This window comes from Panthera tigris, chromosome D3, assembly GCF_018350195.1.
Source record: "Panthera tigris isolate Pti1 chromosome D3, P.tigris_Pti1_mat1.1, whole genome shotgun sequence".
Classification (NCBI taxonomy): Eukaryota; Metazoa; Chordata; class Mammalia; order Carnivora; family Felidae; genus Panthera; species Panthera tigris.
In genome coordinates, this window is record NC_056671.1 from 34683071 (window position 1) to 34710465 (window position 27395).

Genomic DNA, 27395 nt, shown 5'->3' on the forward strand with positions numbered 1-27395 from the left:
AAGGGAAAAGGTAACTATGTGAGAAGATACATTAATTACTTTGACTGTCGTAACAATTTCACTATGTGTATGTACATCAAATCATGTTGTACACCTTAAATATATAATTTTTATTTAAAAAACAGAGAGATACTCTCTTTAAAAGCCGCTGTTGGTAATATATACCAAAAGTTGAAATGTGCATATTGTTCGACCTACCAACTCCACTTAAAGGAGCTCATCACACACACAATGGCCCTCATCCCTATGTTACACATGGGAGCAAATATTTGAAAACAACCTAACGGTTCATCATAGAGAATCCATTAATGGTGTCTGTATATAACAGAATATTCTGCAACAATTAAAATGATGGTGAGGGTTTTTATTTTTAGGAAACGATTACATACTGTTAAAGGGGGGAAAAAAACAGTCTCGAAGCTGCCTATGAAGCATACTATAACTTAGAATAGAATGTGAGGTGGTCTGTCTATGTCTACGGCTACAACAATGTTTCTCAAAATGTTAACAGTGGGATTTCTAGTGACTTGTACATTCTTCTCATGAGAGTCTGTAGAGCATAAATGTTTACAATAATTTTTTTACATAGGTTTTTAGGTTGAAAAGAAAAAGCAACCATTTTTATTAGAGAGTAGGATAAGGAGCAGGGAGGGAAGGAAGAAGGATAGATCCTGAAGCTTTTCCAACAAAACCATCTCACTCATTCGTGTTGGTTTCCCACATAATACTTATCACTGAATAAAGCCTTGCCAAATTGAAATGATCCTATTTGGAGATTTGAAGTACGTTAGTTCCCGAGGCATCCCTCGTAATGTGCTGTAGAGGGCTGGGGCAGCACTCTCCAGAGTGTGGAAGGAAACAGGCTCTTTCTCAACTCTCCTGCCCTGGTGCAAGCCTCCACCTTGAACAGAAATAGCCATGGGGCCTTTGTGGTTTTTCAGAAAAGGGAATGGGTTGAATGGAGCTCAGGATGAACCCAGGAGTTCCCAGCTGCCGGGCCCTGGCCACTTGCCAGGACCCCCTGGAGGACAGCAGGCCATTTACCATGTGTAAATGGTGTATTTACATATATATTATATATGTAATATATATTCAGTGCCCAACACTGGGTGTCTGTTGTAATTGTTAGACATCACTAAATCTATTTTTAATCTGTCCTTTAGCAATCCAATCCACATGTAGAGAATAAAGTCAGAATTCCTGCCCAAAGGGAGGATAAAAGGAACGTATTTCTGAAACACTCCTGCTTTGCTAAGGGTTAAGAATGCATATAAAGTGTCCTTTTAGCCCAATTATATAAAACGCCCATTTTTTTTCAATATAGCCTCCATAATAAGAAAGGTCCACGTAAACACACCACGTAGGAACAAAACCTGTATCTCAAAAATCAAGATACTTGTGGACTCAAGCACAAAGAGGAGCAAATCGTGGATATCTTCTTAAGACAGAGTTCATTTTCAGCTACAATACTATGAACTGAATCTAAAATGGTCACTGGTGTGCAGGTCTCATGAATTATTGAATAGATCTTTGTATATAATGCATTACTTGTTCTTTCCTTCCCCCAAATGGAATCATTTTGAAATAAATGCGTTGGTGAAGCCACTTAAATGACTTTATTGCCGGGGACTTGGGAGTTTTAATGAGTTAAAAGTTCAAGTCTCAGTTCTAAAACCCAATAATGCATTGACCAACGGATAATATTTGTGGAGGACAAAACGATAAATCACTTCTAGCCTACAATGTGTATACTCTTTCCCATACAAATATAAAAACAAAAGCACCACAATTAGCTTCAATACTCGACATGACATAACTCAATTTCCGTAGAGCCTGAATTAAGACTGATAAAAACACTTACCTAAAAAGGTTCTTCCAGAAACAGTTTCCCGATCACATGAGGTTGATCTAATTTTTAAATCTCACCTTGAGAGGTTCTTTGAAAATGAGCATGACAGAAGCCAATTCAAAATCCCTTCTTTCCTAACTATCCAACAAAATATCTAGAATGCCCAACTAAAGTGCTCAGATAACTCTTTAGTTATTTAGAAGCAGCACGGGGAATTATGAAAAGCCAATCTGACTCTCAAAAGAAATGGCTGTGTATGTCCTTCGTGTGTGTGACTGTGTGTTTTTTAACTGTTGTATGTCCACAGAATAAGAGGGAGGGGAATGGTCTTCTTCAAGCTGCTCAGACTTAGCTTTTACAGATGCGTGCTAACCTTGCCCCCACTTCCAGCAACTGGGAGAAGGATAAAGTGGGCATAATCTTTCCATGAAACAACCAGACAAGGAATATCAAGAGTCTTGAAAATGTTCATACACTGATTCAACAACGGCACTGCTGAAGGGAATGATCAGAGATGGGCACAGAGTCACCAAAATTCACTCCAGAATCATCAGTAATGCTGACAAATTGGAACCGACGTCAACGTCTAACGATCAGGGACCAGAAACGTAAATTTGGCTTAGCCATACAATGGACTTCCAGGCAGCAGTGACATTTACATTTCTGAAAAAACAGAAGATGACACAAGAGGCAAGATAGAGCAGTCTGGTACTTCCCTAGGGTCTTCTGCAGAACCCTGGGCCCATGAGGTGCTTTTTGGAAAAAAGGTTTCTTGGCCAAGTAAGTTTGACAACGTTGTACATGATAACGCTTCCTTGGAGATTTACAAAGTATTATTAGTGCGTGAGAAGCTCTGAAAATTAGTATAGTCAAGAAACCTATTTGTTTTGGTTTTAACTCAGAATTCTCAATTTTCTTTCCCTTTTTCCAAGTAGCATTTTTTTTTAAATTTTTTTAACATTTATTTATTTTTGAGACAGAGAGAGACAGAGCATGAACGGGGGAGGGTCAGAGAGAGGGAGACACAGAATCTGAAGCAGGCTCCAGGCTCCGAGCTGTCAGCACAGAGCCTGACGCGGGGCTCAAACTCACGGACCGTGAGATCATGACCTGAGCCGAAGTCAGCTGCTTAACCGACTGAGCCACCCAGGCGCCCCATCCAAGTAGCATTTTTTAACATCTTGAGCCCAGGTATGCTCAGAACCCACCTTAAGGGCAAAGTACGAAAAGATCTAGACTCAAAGGGAATCGAGACATCCATGCCTGGCTGCCTGACTCTGTTCTGGTTTCTTTATTCTGTAAACTGTGGGTAGCTGTGGGGGTTGGGGTGGTGGTGGTGATAACTAAGGTTTTTCCAGCTCTGTGATGACACTCATGGCCAAGGCAGGACAGAGTCTGGATGAAACCTCTTCCCTTTGCCCTGCTCTTGATTCTTCCGAGTGTTTTACCTATAACACAAATGTCCTTTCTTCCCATCCCACACCACCCTGTACATTCACACACTACTCAGCACACAGTGGAAATTATTATTCCAGGAAATATCCAAATCCTCCAGACCACCCAGTCTGCTTCAGGCAAAATTCCTTAAATGCAGGTTTGTGGCATCATAAATTCCACAGCCGCAAAAAATCGTGCATGTCAAGAATGAGCAGTAGTGGAAAATACATCAAGTTTCCAAACAAGGACAAGTTCCAGCAGGGCTCTGCCTCCCCAGATGAGAATTATCGAAGCCAGAGCGCTCTGGCATCAGGTCCGGGAACTTGTAGGGATTGGTTATGTGTTACGATGTTCAGAGAACAGTGTCCTTGGTGAGTCGCTTCAATGCAGCCCGGGAGTCAATGCTGTTCTGCCTCTGGTGCCAGCACAGGATCAGAAATTCTCAGCATCCCACAGAACCCTGAGGCCACGGACAGTCGAGGGCAGAAGCCAAAACATATCCCGTGGTTCATTAGGATTCAAACAAAGAGGGAAGTGGTAGAGGAAAATTCTTGACATTCCCAACATTCCCAGCTGGCAAAAGCTGAATGGAAAAACCATCACTGAATGTTCTTTATGTGCCATTCAGAAGAATGTTTCTGATTTTTACACAGACCCTCTCTCTCCACAGAAAAGCAGAGGCCTATTTAATATGCCCACTCAGATGTCCTAAAACCCATTAGTAGGTAAAGTTGAAAAGAAAAAGGGCTGGGAAATTACACAGCAGACTATTAACGATATGATTTCTGAATACTGCCATTATAGGCAGCCCGCCACTTGTTTTGATGCGTGCAGATTTTTTTTAATTTTAATAGGTTACATTACTTTTACAATGAGAAGGGATTTTTTTTCCCTCCCCTTCCTTCTTCTTTCTTTCTTTTTGCCAATTAAAGTCAAACAGTGTCCTCAGCATTAGGGGATCAAAGTATTGAAGCCAAAGTATCAGAAGGAAGCTGGATTTTAGAGGTAACCTGACCTCCATGTGGCTCCTTTTTGACGAGGTACAGTGCAAACCTTCTCTAGTAGAAAATGATACAACCCAAATCCAAACCTCTTTCCACAAAAAAAAAACGGTGTTGGTGGGGAGGGCATGGATTCGTGTTTTGTAAAAGACAAGGCAATGAACTAGAGTATTCTGATCCTTAGAATAATGTAGGAGACAGAAGTCAAGGTCTTGAAATGATGCAGAAATACATTTTTCCCCACCCATGTAATACCCAACTGCAGAGAACCTCAGCTCTAATTCCTGTCTGTTAGCAAGCCAATGGAATTTCCTCAAAGTCCAGAACTCTGCCCCACCCTGTCCCTAAGTTATCTGTGTTTCTCATCACACACAGTCACCATTCATTTGAAGGAAATGCCACAAAGGTTGGTCATGGCTCTCCCTCTCTCTACTCTGCTCAGGTTGCTTTGGTCTCTCCCACCTGTGTGTAGCCTCCTGTTCACAGAAAACATCCCATCTTCGAGAGGCCTCCCTGCAGAATGGGACAGCAAGCCAACATCACCTGGGATTACACCCAGAGCAGAAGACACTTTGCTCTGTGGGCCCCACAGCGGGGCCTAACCCAGTGCCCCCCGGCAGCGGCACCTGTCCTGAAGCCCTGCCACCACAGTGCCCGCAGGAAAGCCTGCCTTGCTGGGCACCCTTGAGGAGCTTCCCGAGTCTATGACAGCACCTTGCTAGAAACGGATCAGAATCACACACTTGCAGGCGTGTGGTTTCATTCATCCCCAAAGCACCAGGCACCCAGGACTGTGCTGTGTTCACTGAGTGCAGCCTGAGTGCATCGTTCCTGGACTATCTGGAAGTTTCCATTACGGCATTTAAATACTGCAGTGGCCTCCATGCTGGCCACACAGCACCCAGAGGGATCCTTTTTTTAACTTCTGAGTTGTGTTATTTACACATACCATCGAATCTATTTTTAACTTTTTAATTGTGGAAATTTTCAAACATACGCACCAGAAGAGAGCATGGTACAATGTGCTTCCAGATTCTCATTCCCTAGCCTCAAGATCACCCCGAATACATGGCCACGGGCATGTTTCCACCTCTCTTCCCACCCCGCTGCTAAAACCTTCTGAAGCAAATACCTGACATCATATTATTTTAACTGTAAAGGAACTGACGTTTTTCTTCAAACTGTGTCACTTTTCAAAACCCTTCCAATTTACTAAGCATAAAATCCAAACTGCGTCCTATGGTGTCACTAGGGCACTAGGCTCGTCTCCCCCGCCCTCTCTCTCCAGCCCCTGGCCTCCTCCCTGCTCCCTGAACATGCAGCCACGTGGAGCCCTCAAGCTTATCTCACATGCCTTCCCCAGCCTGGACCACCCTCCACTAGATATCCTCACTCCCTCACTTCATTCACACCTTTTTCAAGGGTCACCTCCTGTGCGACCCTTCCCCGACCCCCTATCTGGGCCATAGCAGGGACTCAACAAATATGTTAACGATGGAACACATGCGATGAGTCCCTAACCCTGTGAAGGCAAGTTCACTGGGTAAGACTGTTCCCATTTTACAGATGAGAAAATAGGCTCAGAATGGTTACATCAACTGCCCACGGACACACAGCTCTTCAATGGTGTGACTAGACCTTGAACACAGTCTTCTGACTCCAAATTCCATGCGTCTTTCCATTTCTCAGTTGCTTCTCTGCAATGAAATGCTGCTTCAGTTGACGTAATGCAGATACGGGCTTACACGCGTTTTCACTCATTCAACAAGTATCTACTGAACACGTGGTACATGACAGGTACTAAGCGATGGGGAAACAGGAGTTGGCGGGTGGAATTACAGCCCCCAAAGATGTCCACATCCTAATCCCTGGGACCAGGAAATATGTTATGGCACATGGCCAGGGGGGGTTAAGACTGCTAGCGGAATTAAGGTTGCTGACCAGCTGACCTTGAGATGGAAAGATTATCCTCCATTATACAGTGTCCAGTGTCATCCTAAGCGTCCTTACAATTGGCAGAGGGAGGCAAGAGAGTCAGAGCACGGAAGAGCTTCTGCTGCCGGCCTTGAAGATGGAGGGAGGGGCCACAAACCAAGGAATGCGGGCAGCCTCTGAAAAAGGCCAGGAACGGATTCTTCCCCAAAGCCTCCAGAAAGGAACACAGCCCTGCCTATGCCTTGGTTATTAGCCCGGTGACACCCTTCTCAAGGACTTGTGACTTTCTGAACCGTGAGCAAGTAAACTTGTGCGGTTTCGAGCTACCAAATGCGTGGTAATCTGTTACAGCAGCCATATAGGAAACAAACAGAGAAGGGGAAGGACAAGGGTGGAGTCAGGCCCGCCTTCAAAGGGGCTGCCTGGATTTCAATGTCTCCAAACAGGGAGCTCTGTGTTCTAAGCACACTCCAGCTATTCCTGCTTAGACACGTCCTTCTGGCCTTCAGGAGCACCCTCTTTTGTTATTAAATGAAGTCCATGTGCCTCATTTCCTTGTCAAGAATGGCATTCACTGGCTTCATACACCGTTTGGTTTGTATCTTGGCCAGACTTGGGAAATTAGGTGCATGAAGAAGTGAATAGGGACGGGGAGGGGCGGGAAGGCGAGGGTGAGGAGGGACTGGGGGGGTGGGGGGGGAGGAAAGAGGAGAAAAACACAACCAGATACAGTGCTTCTTAGATTCTTAATAAGCGCAACCCCAGCCCCGGGACGCCTGTCTCCGGCACGCTGCCTGCAGTCCTGGCCCTCTGAGCGTCGGAGAATGGAAACTGGCCTCAACCCAGGAGGCAGAGACAATGCTTCATAACTAGAAGCTGCTTAGGGCGTCCCAGACTAAAACACACTCCAGTAAAATGTCGTTGCCCGATTTGTGAAGCATCTTCATTTAGCGGCGTCACGGTCCCTCCCAGACCCTGTCCCCACGGAGGGGGCAGGGCAGGCGGCCCTGGAGGCCCAGAGAGGAGGGGGAGACACCCACCGGGGAACAAAGAACAACAGTGGGGTCTCTTGTGACAGAGAGGGTGTAGAAGGGGCAAGGGGCAGGGGCTACTTGCAGGCAGGGGCGGCCCAGCCTTGCTTTTTAAGATCAACGTAGGCTTGAGCCTCTACTCTCCACGCTTCCTGTCTGTTCACTTCCCGCTTCCGGTCCCTCACTTCCGGCTTTCCCAGCGCACTGGCTGAGGGCAGAAGTGCTTGGAGAGTTTCCCTCAGGGCTTACTACATTTATTTTAATATATGGACATGTCCTTCCTCTTTCCCTCCTGCCAGTGGCATTCTGCACCGAAACTCCTAATTTCCTGAATGACACCAACACCCCCAAATGGGAACCAGATGTGCCATTAAAGGCGGCTCTCTGGGTGCCCACACCTCTGCCGTCCGATGCCCCTCTTCGAATGCCACAGTCACACTTTCCTTGGGCAGTTTCTGTCACCAACTTTTATTTATTTTCTAAAGTTATTTATTTTGAGAAAGACCCAAGAGAGCGAGGGGGGGGGGGGCAGAGAGAAGGAGAGAGAGAATCCCAAGCAGGATCCACACTGACAGTGAAGAGCCCCCGCCCCGTGGGGCTTGAACCCACAAACCGTGAGATCATGACCTGAGCAGAAACCAAGAGAGGGATGCTCAACTGACTGGGCCACCCAGGCGCCCCTCTGTCACCAATTTTTAAATACCGCTGGACCTCTTCAACTGTACCGCTTTTAAATACGGTGATTCCTGAGGCTTCTTCTCAAAGCAGATGTGGTGGCACCGCCCTATCAGGAGCTGTTGACTTCATTTTTAACAGCATGTGCCATATTTGCAAGCTTCTGATGTTTCTCCTTGCCACATAATCTTCATCTGGTTTTCCCTTCCGGGGAGTGTTACGGGAGCAAAGGGTGGAGAGAAGGAATATTTCCCTTCTCAGGATCTCAATTTGCACTAATTAAAACACTGTTCTCTTGTGATGGGGAGAGGAAAGCAAAACCGGGCACTGACCCTCTTCCACTGCAGGTGAATTCCTACAAAAATCGTTCTCTAGTGAGTGGGTGCAGGAAAAGGTGCAACAGAGTGAAGCAGTTTCCCTCCGGCAGTGGGTGAGGAGCAGATTCTGTGTGTTGTCGAATCAGATTCTGTGTTCTGTCGGCTCCTAGCCGGCGCCACTTGGAGCTGGGCCTGTATTTCCAGTGGCTGCAGGGCAAGCAGAGGAGAAACAAAGAGCAGCACATTCTGAGCTTCTGAGAGGCCCCATTCTTCAAGGACTTCCAAAGGTCAAAATTTCCTCTGACTTTAGCTACAGTCTGTGAAAAGTGAACCATTTCCTTAACCACAGAGTCCGGGACCAAGGAAAGAATGAAAGATGGCAAAAAGCGTCTTTGGGTGTTTGTCAAGGCTGAACCCGACCTCCTCTATCTGCCGCCTTCATTCTCTTTTTCTGTCTCAGGGACCCACTGAGACCCAGCATTTCGGCCACGGCCCTGCCTGGCTGTGTCTCAGCTGTCTCTGCTCACGTCGTCCAATCACCCAACCTTTCCAATTTGGTAGGTGCCACAAAGGTCAAGCCAAAGGAGGTGAATAAGCATAATGTCTCAACAGAGCAGCTAAACCGTCAGCTCCTAGAGGGCACCAGCGTCACTTTGCCTTCTTCAGGTACCCAAGCTCCCGGGAAAATTTCGGACAGAAGGAACAAGGGAAGATTAAACAAATCGGGGTGGTGTAAATATATTTATTATATTATTGCCCGGATTGCTTGAACTATCTCAAAATTGGAGGGAAAAAAATGTTTGTACACTCACTAGGAGAGTCACTGTAAGCCTTTGAATCAATGGGTGTCAGCATATCACTTTATCTTGAGTCAGTATGTATTAAGTAATAATGTCTGGTCCCGGGTTAGACAATAGCGCTGATAAAAGCTAAACCAGCTGCAAATAATAATATTTTGAAGACAGATTCCTTCTTTTAAAAAAATAATTTAGTCAAGTAAAATACATTTCGAATATAATGATAAGTTTGGCAAGTTGCAAGTGATAACTTCACAAATATAACCTTATGTACAGTTTTATGTGAACTTGTTATGCATTTTAACATTTCAAAGATTTAATATTTTATTCAGAATTTTTTCTTTAGGTACCATTCAGAGGTCAAGGCTGCATTTCCAGTCCACAATTAGAAACGAACAACAGCTTGTAACTTGCTTATCGCTTAGGACTTAAAGGTTTAAGGAGTAGGTAACCCTCAAATTCATCTACAGATTCAACACGATCCCTATCAAAATACAGCTGGGGTTTTTGCAAAAATGTACAAGCCGGTTCCTAAAATTCTTATGGAAATGCAAGGGATATGGAATAGGCAAAATAATCTTGAAAAAGAAGGACTAAGTTGAAGGACTCATACTTCCTAATTTCAAAACTTGCCAAAAAGCTACAGCAATCAGGGAAATGTGGTACTGGCAGAAGGGTAAAAACTAGATCAAAGAAATAGAATTGCATCCAGAATTAAACCCTCACATTTGTGGTCAACTGATTATCAACAAAGGTGCTGAGAAAACCAACTGGGCCGAGAATGGTCTTTTCAACAAATCGTGTTGGGACAGCTGATTTTGTATGATATCAACGTACAGAGTGAGGTGGAAAACCCTTCCTTGTAAGATATGCAAAAAGTAACAACAGATGGATCATAGAGCTGAAGGTAAGAGCTAAAACTATAGAACTCTTAGAAGAACATACGGGAGTAAATCCTTGTAGCCTTGAGTTCGGCAAAGACAAGTGGTGGGAATGTGGAGAAACGAGAACCTCATACATTGCTGGTAGGAACAGAAAATGGTGCAGCCACTTTGGAGAATAGTTTGGTAGACCCTCAAAATGCTAAATATAGGGTTACCACATGACCCATCAATTTCACTCCTAGATATGTTCCTAAGAGATTTTGTTTCGATTCCTAAACACAACTATCTACACAAAAATTTATTCATGAATGCTTGTAGCAGGCTTATTCATAATAGCCAAAAAGTGAAAATAACCTAAATGTCCATCACTTGATGGAGGGATATACAAAATGTAGTGCATCCATACAGTGGAGTATTAATCAGCCACGAAAAAGAAAGAAGCACTGATTCAAGTTACAATGTCGATGGACATCGATAACATTGTCCTAAGTGAAAGAAGCCAGTCACAAAAAAACAAAACAAAACCAAACAAAACAAAACAGGCTGTATGATTCCATTTATATGAAATGTCCAGAGTAGGCAAATCTACAGGCAGAAAGCAGCCAAGGGCTGGGGGACTCAGGAAGAAGTGGGAAATGACTGTTAATAGGTTCGGGGTTTCTTTTGCGGACGATGAAAATGTTGTAAAATTAATTGCGGCAACGCTTGCACAATCTTAACATACTAGAGCCCACTGAACTGTACACTTTAAATGCGTGTATTTATGGTCTGTGAATTACATCTCAATAAAACTGTATTTAAAAAAGAGAGGTAAGGGGCAACCCGGGTGGTTCAGTCGGTTAAGTGTCCAACTCTTGATTTCGGCTCAGGTCCTGATCTCACACGGGATCTAGCCTCTCGTCAGGCTCTGCACTAACAGCACAGAGCCTGCCTGAGATTCTTTCTCTCCCTCTCTCTCTCTCTGCCCCTCCCCTACTCACACTCTTGCTCTCCAAAATCAACAAAATAAACTAAAAATTTTTTCTCAAAAAAAAAAAAAAACACTAGAGGTAGTACTCTACATGCTGATAATCCACACAGAAACAAATATAGACAAAAACATTTATCAGATGATTTTATTTCTAACCACTAGAACTCCAGGATGGATTATCCAAAAAAAGATGAAAGCATGGCTCAACGGCTTCCGAGGTGAACTGGGCAATGAAAACAAGAAGCTTATGAAGCACTGAGCGAGTCTAGAACAGGTGAGGGAGTGAACAGGAAAAGAGTTCCAGAGGAACAGGTAAACAGAGAATTTCACACCACAGCTATCTTCATTGGGCTGTTTTCAGAAACACAGAGAGGGACCATCTCAGGCACCAGGAAGTAATGAATATACAGCTCACCCTTGAACAACACGGGTCTGAACTACACAAGTCCGCTTAAATGCAGATGTTTTTGCAGTACAGAACTATGCACGCATTTTCTCCTACGATTTTCTTTTTTTTAATTTTTTTAATGTTTTTATTTATTTTTGAGACAGAGAGAGACAGCATGAGCAGGGGAGGGGCAGAGAGAGAGGGAGACACAGAATCCAAAGCAGGCTCCAGGCTCTGAACTATTAGCACAGAGCCGGACGTGGGGCTCGAACTCACGGAGTGTGAGATCATGATCTGAGCTAAAGTCAGACGCTTAACCGACTGGGCCACCCAGGCGCCCCTTCTCCTATGATTTTCTAATACATTTTCTTTTCTCTAGCTTACTTTATTGTAAGAATACAGTATATTACATGTAACATACAAAATACGTGTTCATTGACTGCTTATCAGTAAGGCTTCCAGTCAACAGTAGGCTATTAGTAGTTAAGTTTTAGGGGACTCCAAAGCTATACATAGATTTTCAACTGCGAGGGGTCAACCCCCCAACCCCCACATTGTTCAAGGATCAACTGTATTTTAAAAGCCACAAGGGGGCAAACATTTCTATAATTTCAGATTTCTTAACAGGAAATTCATTTTGGGTAAAATACCATAGAGTGTGTAAAAGTAAAGTTCAGTGGGAAAAGATAGAGGCAGATGTCTGAAAAGAAGTTCCAGGCTGGGAGAAGTTGAGCCTCCAAGGTACACAAAGCAAGAGAACCAGATGCCTACAGAAGACAAAATTATGACCACCAATTCTTCACTTCTCCGTGAATTCATGCCCTGTTTATGCCAATGTAGTATTTGCACTTCCTCTAAAGGCCATGTTTCTATCTTTTGACTTCGGGCTCTGCCATGTGACTTGCCTTGGTCAATGGGATGTAGGCCATGTGACATGTGCCCATTCTAACCCTAGCATGAAGAGGCCTCACGTCTGCCCTTTGTCCCTCATGCTTCTGTATTGCCTGAGAAGAGCTTCCTCGGGGAGCTGTTGTCTCTCTAACCCCAGAATGAACAGCAAGCAAAGTCCCCCCTGCCAGCGCACAGACCCGCACCTTGAAACAGAGCCACCTCAGTCTCAGGTCATGATACCAGGGATCGTGGGATTGAGCCCCTCGTCAGGCTCTATGCTGATCGTGGAGCCTGCTGGAGGTTTCTCTCTCTCTCTCTCTCTCTCTCTCTCTCTCTCTCTCTTTCCTGCTCTCACTCTGCCCCTCTCCCCTGTTCGCTGTCTCCCTAAAATAAATAAATAACCCAAAAAAGACAGTAGTAATAAATTATATAATTTCCTACACAAATCTTTGCATCATGTCATTTTTACTGTTAAGTTCAAAGCTCCATAATTCCTGGTAAATGGGGGGGGGGGCTCTTTTTTAGTCTGTATGTGTGTTCTCCAATTTCATCTTAAAAAATATATAACGATGAGCTTGATTTCAGAAGTCAATCTATTTAACTTAAGATGTGTTAAGTAGAGTAAGGGGAGAGTTTTCATTCTGACAAAAGAACTACCAATTCACCTTTGTGGAATTTGACCGTGGTGCATTTAAAACCCAAATTTTATAAATGCAACCATTACGACTGAGGCACTAGGGTGGACAGACAGCCAACCCCAGTGAAACAAGAGAATAAGATGATGTTAATATCTGTTCATGTTAGGTTCTTAGAGTAATATTGCTCTGATGGATCAGATCAAGAAAATGAAGCCTGAAATTATTCCAAGACACCAACATTTTAAGGGAGTTATCTTATGGATTGTGATAGTGTTTTAAAGCAAAAACAGAATGACTTGGAAGCAAACAACTAGAACATGAAGGTTGCATTTCCTACTGATGAGGCATTTTTAATAACAACGAGGATATTCCAGTTTATGTGGAAAAACAAAGAAGGGAGTCAAAAGGAAACCCAACGGGAAAGATATCCGGATGTGCTGCCACATTGGGACAGAATCCCAAACCCAGACTAGTGGGAGACAGGAGGACGAAGCTGGGCAGATAAATTCCTTTCTCTCCCCTGGGACCACTTCCGCTCCTGTGTACATCCTTCCAGAGGCATCTGCTAACCTACTGTTGAGTCCTTGTCACAGCTTGGCACAAAGCAGAAGCCAGAACCACCCATTCCAGGAAGAAAGGATGAAAACCCCCAAAAGCCCGCACTGATACTGCAACACGGGCACGGCAGTGGCACTCTCGCCCCCTGGACACCCCTCTTGGTTGCAACAAACTGGAAGCACAAATCTTCCAAACGTTACGTTTCTAACAAATTGGACTCAGCAATCATCTGGTTAATTGAAAATGATTAAATTTTCAAACACTTTCTTACAGAGGCAGTCTATGGATTAGCATTTGCCATTGAAAGAATCCTAAGATGGCCGTCATATATGGTTGAATGAAAAGCATTATCAGGAATGAACACTCCCTTCTACGAAGAGAAGGAGGAGGAGAGTGATCCTTTTACATTTCCAGTGCTCTGACGGAAAAGTAATTTTTCAAGAGTATGAATTTGTGCCAAAATATAGTCCAGAGTTAATATTGTGTATGCTAGGCAGAACTTGGTTGAATCGTCCCACAAGTAAACAAATACTGATGCAAAGCACTGCCCTGAGCATTATCCCCCTTTGAGGACACAGAAGTCTATGTCTTTATATTATGAAACCATAAATCCAAAGAGATTTGGTTTGTTTAAAGTTACACAGACTTAGTAGAACAGCAGCAGATTTCTACACAGATAAGGAGGGATAATAAAGTGCACTGGACTCCAACAATTAATGAGACAGAACAAATAGCATGAGGCACAAGCAGCAGCAGGGAATGTATTTTTAGCTCCAACATTAGGTAACGTCATTACAAGCACGATTAAATCCAGCAACAAGCTGCCAAAATGATTGAAAAATTGCCATCACTGGAGAGATGCGAGACTGCACAGAGGGACACCAGACAAGGACAGTCTGAGGATAACTAAATCAGGCCTTTGAGGGTTAGAGGGATCGATGACCACAAAGGCTGAACAGACATTTTTCACCCGCTCTCCACAAATCTAGATTCTAAAAAGCGTCCACCTGAAGTTATCATCCAAAACTCAGTCCCTCTTCCCTGAAGCACTACTATGGAATCAAACCTTGCACCTATAATACTAACCATTATAATAATAGATAATACTCCGAATACATATAGCACTAACACAATAATACTACATATAATATATAACATGTATAATATAATAATCTATACAATACTATGCTTTTAAAATTACAGACAGCAATATAGTCACAGATGCCTATAACCTCTAACAGTCAAATTTTAGGAAAAGCAATTAGAATAATTAGAAATATGGTCATACGAAAAATTTTCTATTGCTATTTTGCTTTGAGATGGTCAGTGAGTCAAGCTACAAACTACAGTCGTCACTTTAGAGTATCAGATTTCATCAAAAGCAGTCGAACACTTGAATATTATATTAAAATAGGTAAGGAGGGGCGCATGGGTGGCTCAGTCAGTTAAGCATCTGACTTTGGTTCAGGTCATGATCTCACAGCTTGTGGGTTCGAGCCCCACGTCAGGCTCTGTGCTGACAGCTCAGAGCCTGGAGCCTGCTTTGGATTCTGTGTCTCCTCTCTCTCTCTGCCCCTCCCCCGCTCACACTCTGTGTGTGTCTCTCTCTCTCAAAAAATAAATAAACATTAAAAATTTAAAAAAAAAAAGAATAGGTAAGGAAATGTCAAATACTCTGTTTAGATCGTACAGAAATCTCTCTTCAGGAATACCGTTATTATCAAGTGAAAACAGCAGGTTATAAAGAATCATGACCCCTTTAATATGAAGTTATCAACACATATAGTGAGACATCTGAAGAATGATCATCTAATATCAATAGTGGAAATTAGACTTCTTGTAGGGATCATTTCATAATGTATACAAATATCAAATCGCTACGATGTACACCTGAAATGAACAGAATATTGTACATCAAGTATACCTCAACTAAAAAAATAAATTAAAAAAACGGTGCAAATATCTGGGTGGTGGGATTTTGGCCAACTTCACTTTCAGCCGCATGGCTTTTGGGTGATTTTTCTAGCGGAACAGAGCTGCAAAGCTTGGGACCCAGACTGCCGGATTCCTATTTCGGCTTTACGCCTAATTGGCTGTGTGATCTTGAACGAGTTACTTAATTTCTCCGCCCCTCAGTGACTTCACCTATAAATAGGGATGAAAATAGTCCCCACGTCAGAGTGCCGTGAGAGGGCTAAGTGCGTTATTAGTACACGGAAAACATTCGGAACAGGGCACGAAACATAGCAAGCCCTTAGGAATGACCCACCAATCGTAGAAACAGTAATACTTCTAATACGAAGCCAGCTATTTGTAAAACTGAGTTATTATGCACATTAAAAGCAACTATTTCATGGCCAAAAGTACAAATGGGAGCAAGAAAGCCTCTGCTTCAGTTTAAATAACAACCAAAAAACCAAACCCCCCCCCCCCAAACCAAAAACCTAGCAGATCTAGGTACTACAAGTACGCATACATAGTATGTAAAGAGGTAGATACGTAAAGAAGAGATCCCTGAGCAGACATTTCTTCCTCGGATTCGTCACCACATTTCGGGAGTCAGCATGCACGGCTGACCCACAGAGTTAAAGAGGTGCTCATGGCAGCAGCTTCGTGTGTGCAAGTTGGTGCTCTCAATTTAGCAGCAAAATAGAAGATGTTCTAATGAGGTTAGCATTTGTAGGCCACGAGATTCGTCCTAATTAAGAAGAAAGAAATCTTGAACACCTGAGTAGCCTTAATCGACAAATGCTGGGACGGGGATTTATAGGAAGTGAAAATTATAGAAACGCACACTTGATTTGTTAGGAGCAGATAATGAAAATGCTGCATTATCCCGAACCCCGATTCTCTTCCTTTGAGAGGGAGACAATCAACAGAATCAGTAAGTGAATTAAATAGCATATTAGCAGGTGGTAAGGGCTGCGGAGAAAAATGGAGTGGAGCAGGGAGGGAAAAGGGGGGAGTGATATTATCTAAACAGGGTAGATAGAGAAGGTGCCACGTGAGCTTGGACCATTTTACTATTTTACTACGTGATCATTAGCTCCGATGAAAGTTTTGAGCAGCCTGAAAGCTCCCAGTGAAGGCAGGCTATTGGTAATCCCTGTGTGTCACTTACCCTGACCACCCTTTTCGACTTTGATAATATACACCCTAGTTATTATATGAATATCCTATTATAGACAGTCTGTGCTGGTATTATCTCACTTTTTAAAATCTAAAAACACAAGGGGCACCTAGGTGGCTCAGCGGGTTAAGTGTCTGACTTGGGCTCAGGTCTTGATCTCAAGGTTCATGAGCCCAAATCGGGCTCTGTGTGAACAGCTCAGAGCCTGGAGCCTGCTTCAGATTCTGTGTCTCTCTCTCTCTCTCTCTCTCTCTGCCCCCCAGCCCCTGCTCATTCTCTCTCTCTCTGTCAAAAATAAACATTAAAATCTAAAAACATAAGCTTTTTAAATATTCTTCCCCATAAATATTTTCAGCACATAAAAGGAATTAAGAATAAGAGAGCAATAGCACTGCTAGGAATTTACCCAAGAGATACAGGAGTGCTGATGCACAGGGGCACTTGTCCCCCAATGTTTATAGCAGCATTTTCAACAATTGCCAAATTATGGAAAGAGCCTAAATGTCCATCAACTGACGAATGGATAAAGAAACTGTGGTTTATATATACAATGGAATACTACTTGGCGATGAGAAAGAAAGAAATCTGGCCATTTGCAGCAACGTGGATGGAACTGGAGAGTGTTATGCTAAGTGAAATAAGTCATACAGAGAAAGACAGATACCATATGTTTTCACTCTTACGTGGATCCTGAGAAACTTAACAGAAGACCATGGGGGAGGGGAAGGGGGGGGAAAAAGTTACAGAGAGGGAAGGTGGCAAACCATAAGACTCTTAAAAACTGAGAATAAACTGAGGGTTGATGGGGGGTAGGGGGGAGGGGAAAGGGGGTGATGGGCATTGAGGAGGGCACCTGTTGGGATGAGCACTGGGTGTTGTATGGAAACCAATTTGACAATAAATTTCATATTAAAAAAAGAATAAGAAACAAGTCATTGGCTGTTTCTGGTAAACCGATGTCCATTGGCCTGTTTTACAGTAAAAGAACCCAGATTTTCCTTGGGTAACTAAGCCTACTAGACTTCCAACCAGTGTGGCTCAGGTGGGGCTGATGGCAGCCCTACCTCTAGGGGTAAGTGTATTACCTGGCTCTACAAATAGGAGCGCCAAATATCCCTTGAATGCTGCTACACAGCGTCAAGTTCAAGAGTGGAACACGTGACCCAAACCCGGCCCGTGAGAACCCACAGGCACTGAAACATGGGGCGCAACTCGCGGAAAAGAGGTACTGTCCTTTGTGGGACTGCTCAGGTGGCAGAATACCGGCGTGGAGTCACCGACGGAGCCATCCTGGCCACCCTTGGGGAAGGGAAGGAGGTGAGTCTGCCTCAAAATGAAGCCAGTCTAGAGGTAAGCAAGCAAAGAAATATGAATGGAGTTGGGTGCCTCTGACAATACATTTGGAGGACTTGAACTCAGCCCTACCTCAAGAGAGCCACCCCCATACATCTTTTTCACCGTGGAAAAGCACATTTCCTTTTTTGATCAAATCACAGAAGCTGGGTTCCTGGTCGCTTGCAACCAAGAATCTTGCCAAATACAAATAAACCTTCAGGAACCAGGCTCAGTATTTTCCCTAGAAAGCCAACAACCACGTACACTTACCCGTTCCTGCCCAGCAGTGTCCCAGATGAGGAACTTATGAAGCTCATTTCCACAAGGCACAGTTTTGGTCATAAAAGATGCCCTGAAAAAGAGAATCAACATCTCCACGTTACCAGGTGCCCTTACAATCTTCACAAAGGCTCCTGGTTCAGACAAGTTAATCTTGCCTCAGCAAGACCCCGTAAGCTCCCTCCTGGGGCCACCAAGAGGAAAGAAGGGCTGTTAGAGTCTTATCACCCACCCCCGGCCCCAAATTCTACATTTTCTGTTAGTCCAGCTGAAGGTTTAGGTTAGGGAAGGAAAACTTCTTTAAAAAAGCAAAGAATGCATTCAAATCACTGTGTTCCCAAAAACACTGCCCTAAGGTAATATGTCCAATTGTTCTTAGGTAATATGCCCCAAATCTCAGGAAAAAAAATAAAACCTCAGATTTTAAAAACTTATTATCACAACAATGAAGAGTGACAAGGGCAGCTAATATTTGGGCAAGTCACACTTTGGGCCTTGCAATGGCGCAAACAGAAAATCGCCTTATATATTCACCTATGCTATGCATCCAACACTAGCTACAACTAATAAAATACGATATCTCATTCCCACCCTGCTTCTATACATGCAGGGATAAAGGCTGGTGGCTTACCAAATATATATGTTTTCTCCATTAAAAGAAAGAAAAAGGAAGGATTTGAAATTCTCAGCAGAAAATGAAACACTTGATACTTTCTTTTGTATACTTCTCGTTAATAAGCTTTTCCTTCATGTTCATGAAAGATGTAAAGATACAATACGTGGAAAGTTTACGCCCTTGACCTTTTTTCTGTGAGATAAAGTTCCCCCTTCATCAAAAACTAACAAGTATCCCCAACAGTGGGGCAACCAGACGTGATAACCTCCTGACGTGATGAACACATCACCTGTGCAGCATTCTGGCCAAAATTTAACCCCAATTTAATCAGGAAGAAACAAATCAGGCAAATCCAGAATGCAGAACACTGTACAAGAATTCTACAAGCATTCTACAACCGGCCTGAATGCTTCAATAAGTCATGAAAAGCAAACAGAACAAAAGGCAGGGAGATTGTTCTACCATCTAGAGTCAGGGAACACAAAGAGATAAAGCAACCAAATGCCTCTTGGCTGGATCTGGAATTAGGAGGGAAATAGCTTTGAAAGACATTTTTAGGACAATTGGAAACATTTATACTTAGACTATCTGTCATATGTTATCATTAAATCAAAATTAATTGATTTATCACACCAGGTGTGATAACGGTGTCCTCATTATGTTCTTATTCCCAGGAGAGACACAGTAGAGTTTTTAGGGTTAAGGTGTTTGGCTGTCTTCTCTTGCGTCCCATGGCCCAGCCGACCACCGTATCCAGTACGAAGTTCAGCCCTGCACCACTCAGCCCCCCCGCCAGTCAGGTTTCCTCAGCTTCTCCTACTTTTCCCCAGGACTACGAGGCAAACTACACGTGTCCCAGGCAGAAAAGCATATGTCCCTGCAATTCCCACACGACCCCCACAATATACACACACACACACGCCAGAAGTTAACAGTTCTATTTATCAACCTACGATCGCACTAAATGGAAATTCTAAGTATTCTTCTAAGTGATGTGACCCAATCTTACCAAAACCACGACTGTCCTATGAGGTCTTCTCTTATAAAGTGCTTAAAATATGCAAGGACTACTGATAGGAGTAAACATGTTTAAAAAAAGGAAATACCTTTGTTACTTTTCCCATTATAAAAGCAGTATATGTACATCACAAAAAAGAAACTCAAAAAATGAAAGCAAAGGAGGAAACAGAAATCAACTGCCATGTCAGCACCTAGCCACAATCACTGCTAGTAAGTGGGTACACATCCTTCCAAATTATTTTTATACAAAGTTTACCCCATAATTGATCAAACTCTGTATACATTTTATTTCCCCTCCACTCTATGTTTCATGGACCCCTTTCCATTTCTGTGAATATGGATCAACATCATTATCTAAAATGACAAAATATTCTTTTTTTTCTTAAATATTTATTTTTGAGACAGCGAACAGGAGAGGTGCAGAGAGGGAGGGGACCGAGGATCCAAAGCAGGCTCTGAGATGACAGCGGAGAGCCCGGTTGTGGGGCTCAACCTCACAAACTGTGAGATCATGACCTGAGTTCAAGTCGAAGGCTCAACCAAATTGAGCCACCCAGGCACCCCTAAAATGACTAAATATTTTACACCACGTTATGGCTTTATCCACTACCCCCACTGAAGGTAATTTTCGTCACCTATTTTCCACGATATGACAATGATTAAATAAATACCTTTACTTACATCTTTGTGTCCTTATACAACTCTTTCCTTAGATTTAATCTCAGAAACAGACATGACACCCTGTGGGTGAGACCAGCCTACACACCCATAACCATGTAGAAGATGACCTTCTCCCCAGCCAATCCTCATCTTTCAAGTCCTTCCCGGCATGATTGGGAGAAAATGATACATCATTCCCATTTTTATTATGCTTATTATAAGTTTGAACGTCATTTTAGTGTTTATTGCTCATTTGTATTTTTCTTTTGTAAATATTTAGTTCGTGACCTTTCCCCACTTCTCAGTTGGGATGTTCACCCTTTTCTTATTCACTTTTTGAGTACTTTATGCTTACTTCTTATAATAGTATATTTTAAATAATATTTTTTTCTGGTTTAACCTTCACCCTTTAACTTTGTTTAGAAATTCTTTCCATAAACACCCTTGGTTTTGTTTTAGCTCTGATGTAAGCCAGATTTTCATTCATTCCTCAATATATTCTAGGCACGAGGATAAATAATACATCAACCCTGCCCTTAAAAAGTTTTCAGGCTTAGAAAACTAAGTTCATGCCTTTAAAATCTTAGAAACGGGCACCTGGGTGGCGTGCGGCTCAGTCGGTTAAGCGTCTGACTTGGGCTCAGGTCATGATCTCACCGCTTGTGGGTTCAAGCCCCGTGTCAGGCTCTGTGCTGACAGCTCAGAGCCTGGAGCCTGGATTCTGTCTCCCTTTCTCTCTGCCCCTCCGCCGCTCACACTCTGTCTCTCTCAAAAATAAATATTAAAAATAAAATCTTAGAAACAGAGGAGCACCCAGGGGGCTCAGTCTGTTGAGTGTCCAACTTCGGCTCAGGTCACAATCTTGCGCTTGTGGGTTTGGGCCCTGTGTTGGGCTCTGTGCTGATAGCTCAGAGCCTGGAGCCTGCTTTGGATTCTGTGTCTCCCTTTCTCTCTGCCCTCCTCCTGTTCAAGCTCTCTGTAAAATGGATAAATGTTACTAAAAAAAATTTTTTTTTAATAAAATCTTAGAGACTTTTAGAAATGGAAAAAACATGAAATATCCAGGCTGACCCTTTCATTCTACAGATAAGAGGGGGGGTGGAACCTGAGCCCCAAAAGACTGCCTTGTCCATGCTCAAGAGTCTATCAGCACAGTCAGGAACAGAATGCAGAGGACTGTCCTCACTGCCAGCGAGGTGGAATGAGCACTTAGAAAGCCCCTCAGTTTCCTCATCTGAGAAACAGAACCAATATCTAGTTTGCATGATCTAGAAGGCTGTTGTAGGATCAACTGTGGGAATGACATCTGTGAAATTCCCCCTTGATGTTCAGTAAGTTTGTGCAGAACAGTTTAGTAGAGTCGTAATGCCTACCACATACATTAACACACACACATACACACAAATGCACAGGTATACACCCCTCTCTGTTCCTCATTTCCTGCCACAAGAACAGTCTTCCAATATTTGAAATTACAGCTCACAATCCTTGCGCCTTGGGTTATTCAGGGTTTTTCTTAACAGCTTCTTTGCTAGCATTCAATCTTACGAACCCCAAGCATCTTTTCGTCTCTATAGATTATCTTTCAGAGTGGTCGAGGGGGGAGCGTTGGCTATGCTGAACTGACTTCGTTATCTGTGGGAACCAAAATCTGGCAGGGAATTCACACAATTACCTTGTAAAAGTCGAAACAGAAAGGGAGATACACACACACACACACACACACACACACACACACACGCATATATGTTCAAGATGTCAACACAATCTGCTTGAATAGCAAAGCCAAGATTTTTCATTGTGAGTCACAAGAGACCATAAGAATGAGTGCTTTCCACTGCTGACACAATGGCATTTTGTAGCCTTTCCCCAGCGGCAGTTTGACCACAGCGGGAAGAACAAGGGTGGACTTTGAAAGTGGACTCACTGGGTCTGAGTCCTATGTCCGCTATTCACTGGCTGTACGTGCCCAAACAAGTCACTGCGTTGCTCTGATTCTTAGGGCCAGTGACATTACCGTGAAAAATCAGGCCCTGGGCCGGGCATGAACTGAAGCGTCTACGGGACCAGCGAGCAACCCTATAAATGAGCCACGCGGGCCAGGTGGAAACGTAACACTGATAAAAATAATAGTGACGATAAACAGCGGCAGCGACACGGAAAGGAGAGAGCCCGCCCACTCACACGGAGCGCCTGCGGCTCGGGTCCAGCTGGCTCCTGCCGCGTGAGCATGTCTACGCCAAGTCTACAGATTTTTTTAAGAGAAGCCAGAAATGCAAGTTTATTATGTAAAAATCTCCCAATTCTTCGTTATTGGCTTAAAAATTTTAAAGCACTGTGCAGCTAAACAAAACGCATCTAAAAGCCAGGTTCTCAGCACACCAAACCCACCAGCTGCAGGCTAAGCACCGCGGCCTATATAGAACATCTTCCAAGAAATGTGTATGTTCTTTGCTAACTTTATTTGTCTGGAGCTGGAGTTTGGGAACATTTTCTCAAAATCCCAGAGGAGAGGATACATTTTGAGTGGGTTTTTAAACTGGGGACTTGAACGGCATCAGGTAAGGACAACAGATTAATACTTGGAAGAGCCCATCTCAATCTTGACTCCAGAGGAAAAGTGAAGGATGAAGTTGAAAGAAAGCAGATCAGCACATAATTGAATGCTACAAGCACTTACCACTATATTTATGGAGAAATTTTAAGGTATGAGAAAATGCGTAAGCTTTAAGTTTAGAGGAAAATAATGGAATTCAAGATATCATCCTGAATTCCATTATTTTCCTCTAAACTTAAAGCTTATGCATTTTCTCATACCTTAAAATTTCTCCATAAATGTAGTGGTAAGTGCTTGTAGATTTATATAGATAGATAGAGATATCTATATGTAGATAGATATAGATATCTCTAGAGATAGAGATAGAGATAGCTATCTTTTAGGTAAGACCTAAACCTGGTAAGTATACAGAAAAATAAGGACAACCTTTCTGAAAAACAATTTGGCAATATCCATCAGGAGCCTTCAATATGTTCTTATTCTTTGACTAAATTATTCCACTGCTATGAATGTAACCTAATGAAATAATCAGAGGTGCATGCAAGTATTTATGCCCCAGGACGTACATCATACATTATCTAAAAGGTAAAACAAAATTATAAATAACCTAAATGGCTTTAATGGAAAATACAGCCATTATAAATCCTTGCTTTGTTATACAATGATGTATGTCAATTCTATATTCCTAACACCGAGGCAGGGGAAATCCTTGTTTTTAAAGACCATTTAATAACATGGAATTCACAATATAATGTTGAATTAAAAAAAAGATTTTATATACACATAGCAAAAAGACTGAAAGAAAATATACCAGCTGATTATGGGTGGTTTTTAAATTTTTTTAATGTTTATTTATTTTTGAGAGAGAGAGAGAGAGACAGAGTGCGAGCGGAGAGAGAGGGAGACACAGAATCCGAAACAGGCTCCAGGCTCTGTGCTGACAGAGGGGCTTGAAACCACGAACCGTGAGATCATGATCTGAGCCGAAGTTGGACACTTAATCGACTGAGCCACCCAGGTGCCCCTCTGGGTGGTTTTTATATTTTCTTCACAGTTTTCTTCATTTTCTGTTTTTTAGGACGAGTATATGATACTTTTATAATCAGAGAAAATAGTATTTACATATTTCTGAAGATTATTTGGTATTATAAGAAAATGTTCAAAATATATTAAGTAGAAAACTGGATTAAAACCATATGTATACTATGATTCCAATTTTTATAAATTCTGGGGGTTTTCTTAGAATGCACATAAACTTTTATAAATTGAAAAATTAGGCTTTAATCTTGACTTTGTCAAGGAAATGCACAGACAGCATGCAAAGTGTTCCATTTATGGTCTTTCAAGAAACCTGTGTTCATGAAAGAAAAATAAGGCAGACTTAGAGGATAAAAAAATGTATGCTGTGGTGTGTCAGGTAGAATGCCTTGGCATTTTTGGTTTTAGAAATTATGTATTTGTATACCTGCATATACACAGAAAATACAGGAAGTATGTTTAACATGCACTTTGGACTCTAATGATAACGTTAATGAAGAAAATGGGATCAGAGAGCTAGTAAAATCCTCTAGTTTCACTTTCTGTTTTCCATATTTACGGATGGTCTGAATTTTTCATAATGAGCATTATAATTTGAGGAATGAAGGCATGATTTTTTAGTTAATGGACTATTTTTTTAGAGAAGTATTAGGTTTACAGAAAAAAAATGACCATTAAGTACAGAATTTCCACACAATACATACTTTTTTAAAAACCCCAAACCACCACAATATATTTATTAGACAAAGCAGAGTTAACAGGGTTTGACTGGTTATCTCCACAAGGGCTACCAATGATCCATACCGCTCTCCCTCTGAATGCCGCCCCTCCCACCAGGCGGTGGAATTTATTTCTTGTCCCTTGAATCTGGGTTGGCGTTATGACTTGCTTTGACCAAGATGCTATGACCAAAATGATATGCCTACTAGAGGCACAAGGATGCTTACACCTATGTGTAAAAGTCATGATGAACACTTATGCATTTACCATAATTTATGGTAAGAACATGCATTGCCTTTTTATTTAGAAAAATCATTACAAAAGGAATACAGATTGGTTATTAAAAATGACTTTTTTTAAGTTTAAAAAGTAAAAGGTGAGAGTCTCCTCCATCTTCCAAAACCACACTCAGAGTCAATCACTCTCAGGGGTTTGGCTTTTATTAAACACACAAAACTGGAAAATTAAGAAGAATAAAAGTATATCACAGGGCACCTGGGTGGCTCAGTCGGTTAACTGTCCGACTTCAGCTCAGGTCATGATCTTGCGGTTCGTGAGTTCGGAGCCCCACGTCAGGTTCTATGCTCACAGCTCAGAGCCTAGAGCCTGCTTCAGACTCTGTGTCTCCCTGTCTCTCTGCCCCTCCCCTGCTCTCTCAAAAATAAATAAACATTAAAAAAAATTTTTTTTGTAAAGTACATCACAGAGAAGAATAAAAAGAATTTCCTCTATAAAACTGTCCCCGATCTATGGAAGTGCCTATGTCGGGAGACAACTCCCACGATCTCTACCGTTGTCCACATTGTGCAAGCAGAGGCACAGTCTTTTTTCCAGACTGTGTTTTCAAGGATGTTTGTATAGCAAATAGCCTTGGAGGGGAGAAATAAGGTCTCCCTCTGGAGCGAAGCACAGACATGCTTACCGCCTATTATGAAAGATCCTATTATGGATCTGTACACTTGGGGGTCCTCTCTTGTGACTCAACCTACTGCATGTAGGGCGTCATCTGACCCTCTTCGCGTTACACTACAGGACTAGTGCTCGGAGAACCAACAAATTGATAATATTCCAACAACTGCTACTTTCCCCGTGTCTGATCCGGGAGTCGTGTGTCCTCTACCAGCATCCATAAACCAGGCACAGCTAACTTCTTAGCTTGCCGTCCCAGTTCTTGACGCATATATTTGTGAACGTGTTTCTTTAAGCCATTTTTAAATTGCAAAAGGCAGTGGATTTTCTCACCTACCCCACTCCAACCACTGGCCTATCAACCAACCGCTGGAGCTTCTCCACTTACAAGTGATAGAGACAATCACTCCTGTCCTCGTCAATCCTTGCTAAAACATAGAAACACACATTTCCCTGGAAGAGAAAATAAAACCTTTGCTCTCCGCAAAGAGCATGATATGTTCAGGGAGAAAAATCAGCGAGGCCAAGTTCTAAGAGAATGAAAAACCAAGCACCTGCAAAACGGCCCAGCCAAGCACATCTGGCAAAAGCGTCTGTAGGGAAGGGGAAAATGGAATAGGAAAATGCTCCCATAGTCCAAGGTTGGGGTCTCAGAAGTGAATAATCCACCTCCCCTCCCCAAGCATAAGAATGACATTTGATTAATCCAGAAAAGAAAATCAATCTGCCCCACGGACGGCATGGACAGCTGTGCTGTGTGAGCAGACAGTGTTTCCAGGTTTATTGGCAGGGTACCTAGAGCAGGACCTCTGGGGATTTGTCCTGTGTCTCCTCTTCCATCTCAAAATAAAGCTGGCATGATTTGCAGAGTAATGCTCTTGGAGATGAAGTAGATGGTTTTAGGCTGCAGCCTAAGAGGACGGTTGGCTAGGAAAGAAGAATTACTGACAGGGACAGCGAGGCAGGACACATTGCCTAAAAGTCCCTGCATTTCCTTCAAAGTCTTTACAGTTGGGATTGATTCTCACTGGCTGGGATGCAAACTGCTTTCAGATTCTGCAGATCTGGATACTCGGAAACTCGCTGCCCCGGCTAAAAGCCATGTTGCACCAGCTTGCAGGCTCAGGCACAAAGTGACCTCTCCAAGTGCTTTTGAAGGGAAGAAATGTGAAAGAGAAGAACAGACGGGAACTTACCCAATGGTCGGGCTGATGTTGTGGTCAAAGTGATCCTGTACAAATCGACACACAATGCTTGATTTCCCAACCCCGGTGTCCTGGAAAAGAATGAGGACAGAGCCATGAAGACCACGGGTATCAGTTCTAACCTAGTATAATACACATAGAACCAGAGGGCAGGAAAGGCTATTTCTGGTTGGTGGGAGTAGGGGAGGAGGATACTCTCCTCTGTTTCTTACCAGTATTTTCCATAATGAAACTGTATTGCTTTCATAGAAAGAAAAGAAGTATGGTAAAAATAAGCTTTAGAAACACGTCCCCTAGGTTAATAATTAACCTAGAATTGGCATGGTTACAATATATGTATTTCCAGAAATTTGAACATGTTTGAAAGGGCCTGGAGAAGTATGGTAAACACAACGCATTGTTTTGGTCGAGATAGAACTGATTTTGTTCGAAACCTTAACACTCGAAAACTATGTAATCTATTTTTCTGGATATCACCCTGTAAGACCTATGAATGCTAATTTCTGCATTTCTAGCACTTTTTCTTCAGAATCTGATGGCTGCATAGTAACCTCC

The 27395-nt window shown here is 42.7% G+C and overlaps 1 protein-coding gene across 1 annotated transcript in view; it reads right to left on the reverse strand.

Moving 5' to 3' along the window:
* The window catches only part of RAB31 (RAB31, member RAS oncogene family), a 129063-nt gene that overhangs the window by 47008 nt on the left and 54660 nt on the right, over nt 1-27395 (reverse strand). The window contains exons 2-3 of the mRNA XM_042962336.1: nt 26832-26911; nt 18107-18188 (exon numbers count right to left, since the gene is read on the reverse strand). Coding sequence (XP_042818270.1) covers nt 18107-18188; nt 26832-26911 — 162 coding nt within the window. The remainder of the gene's footprint in view (nt 1-18106; nt 18189-26831; nt 26912-27395) is intronic.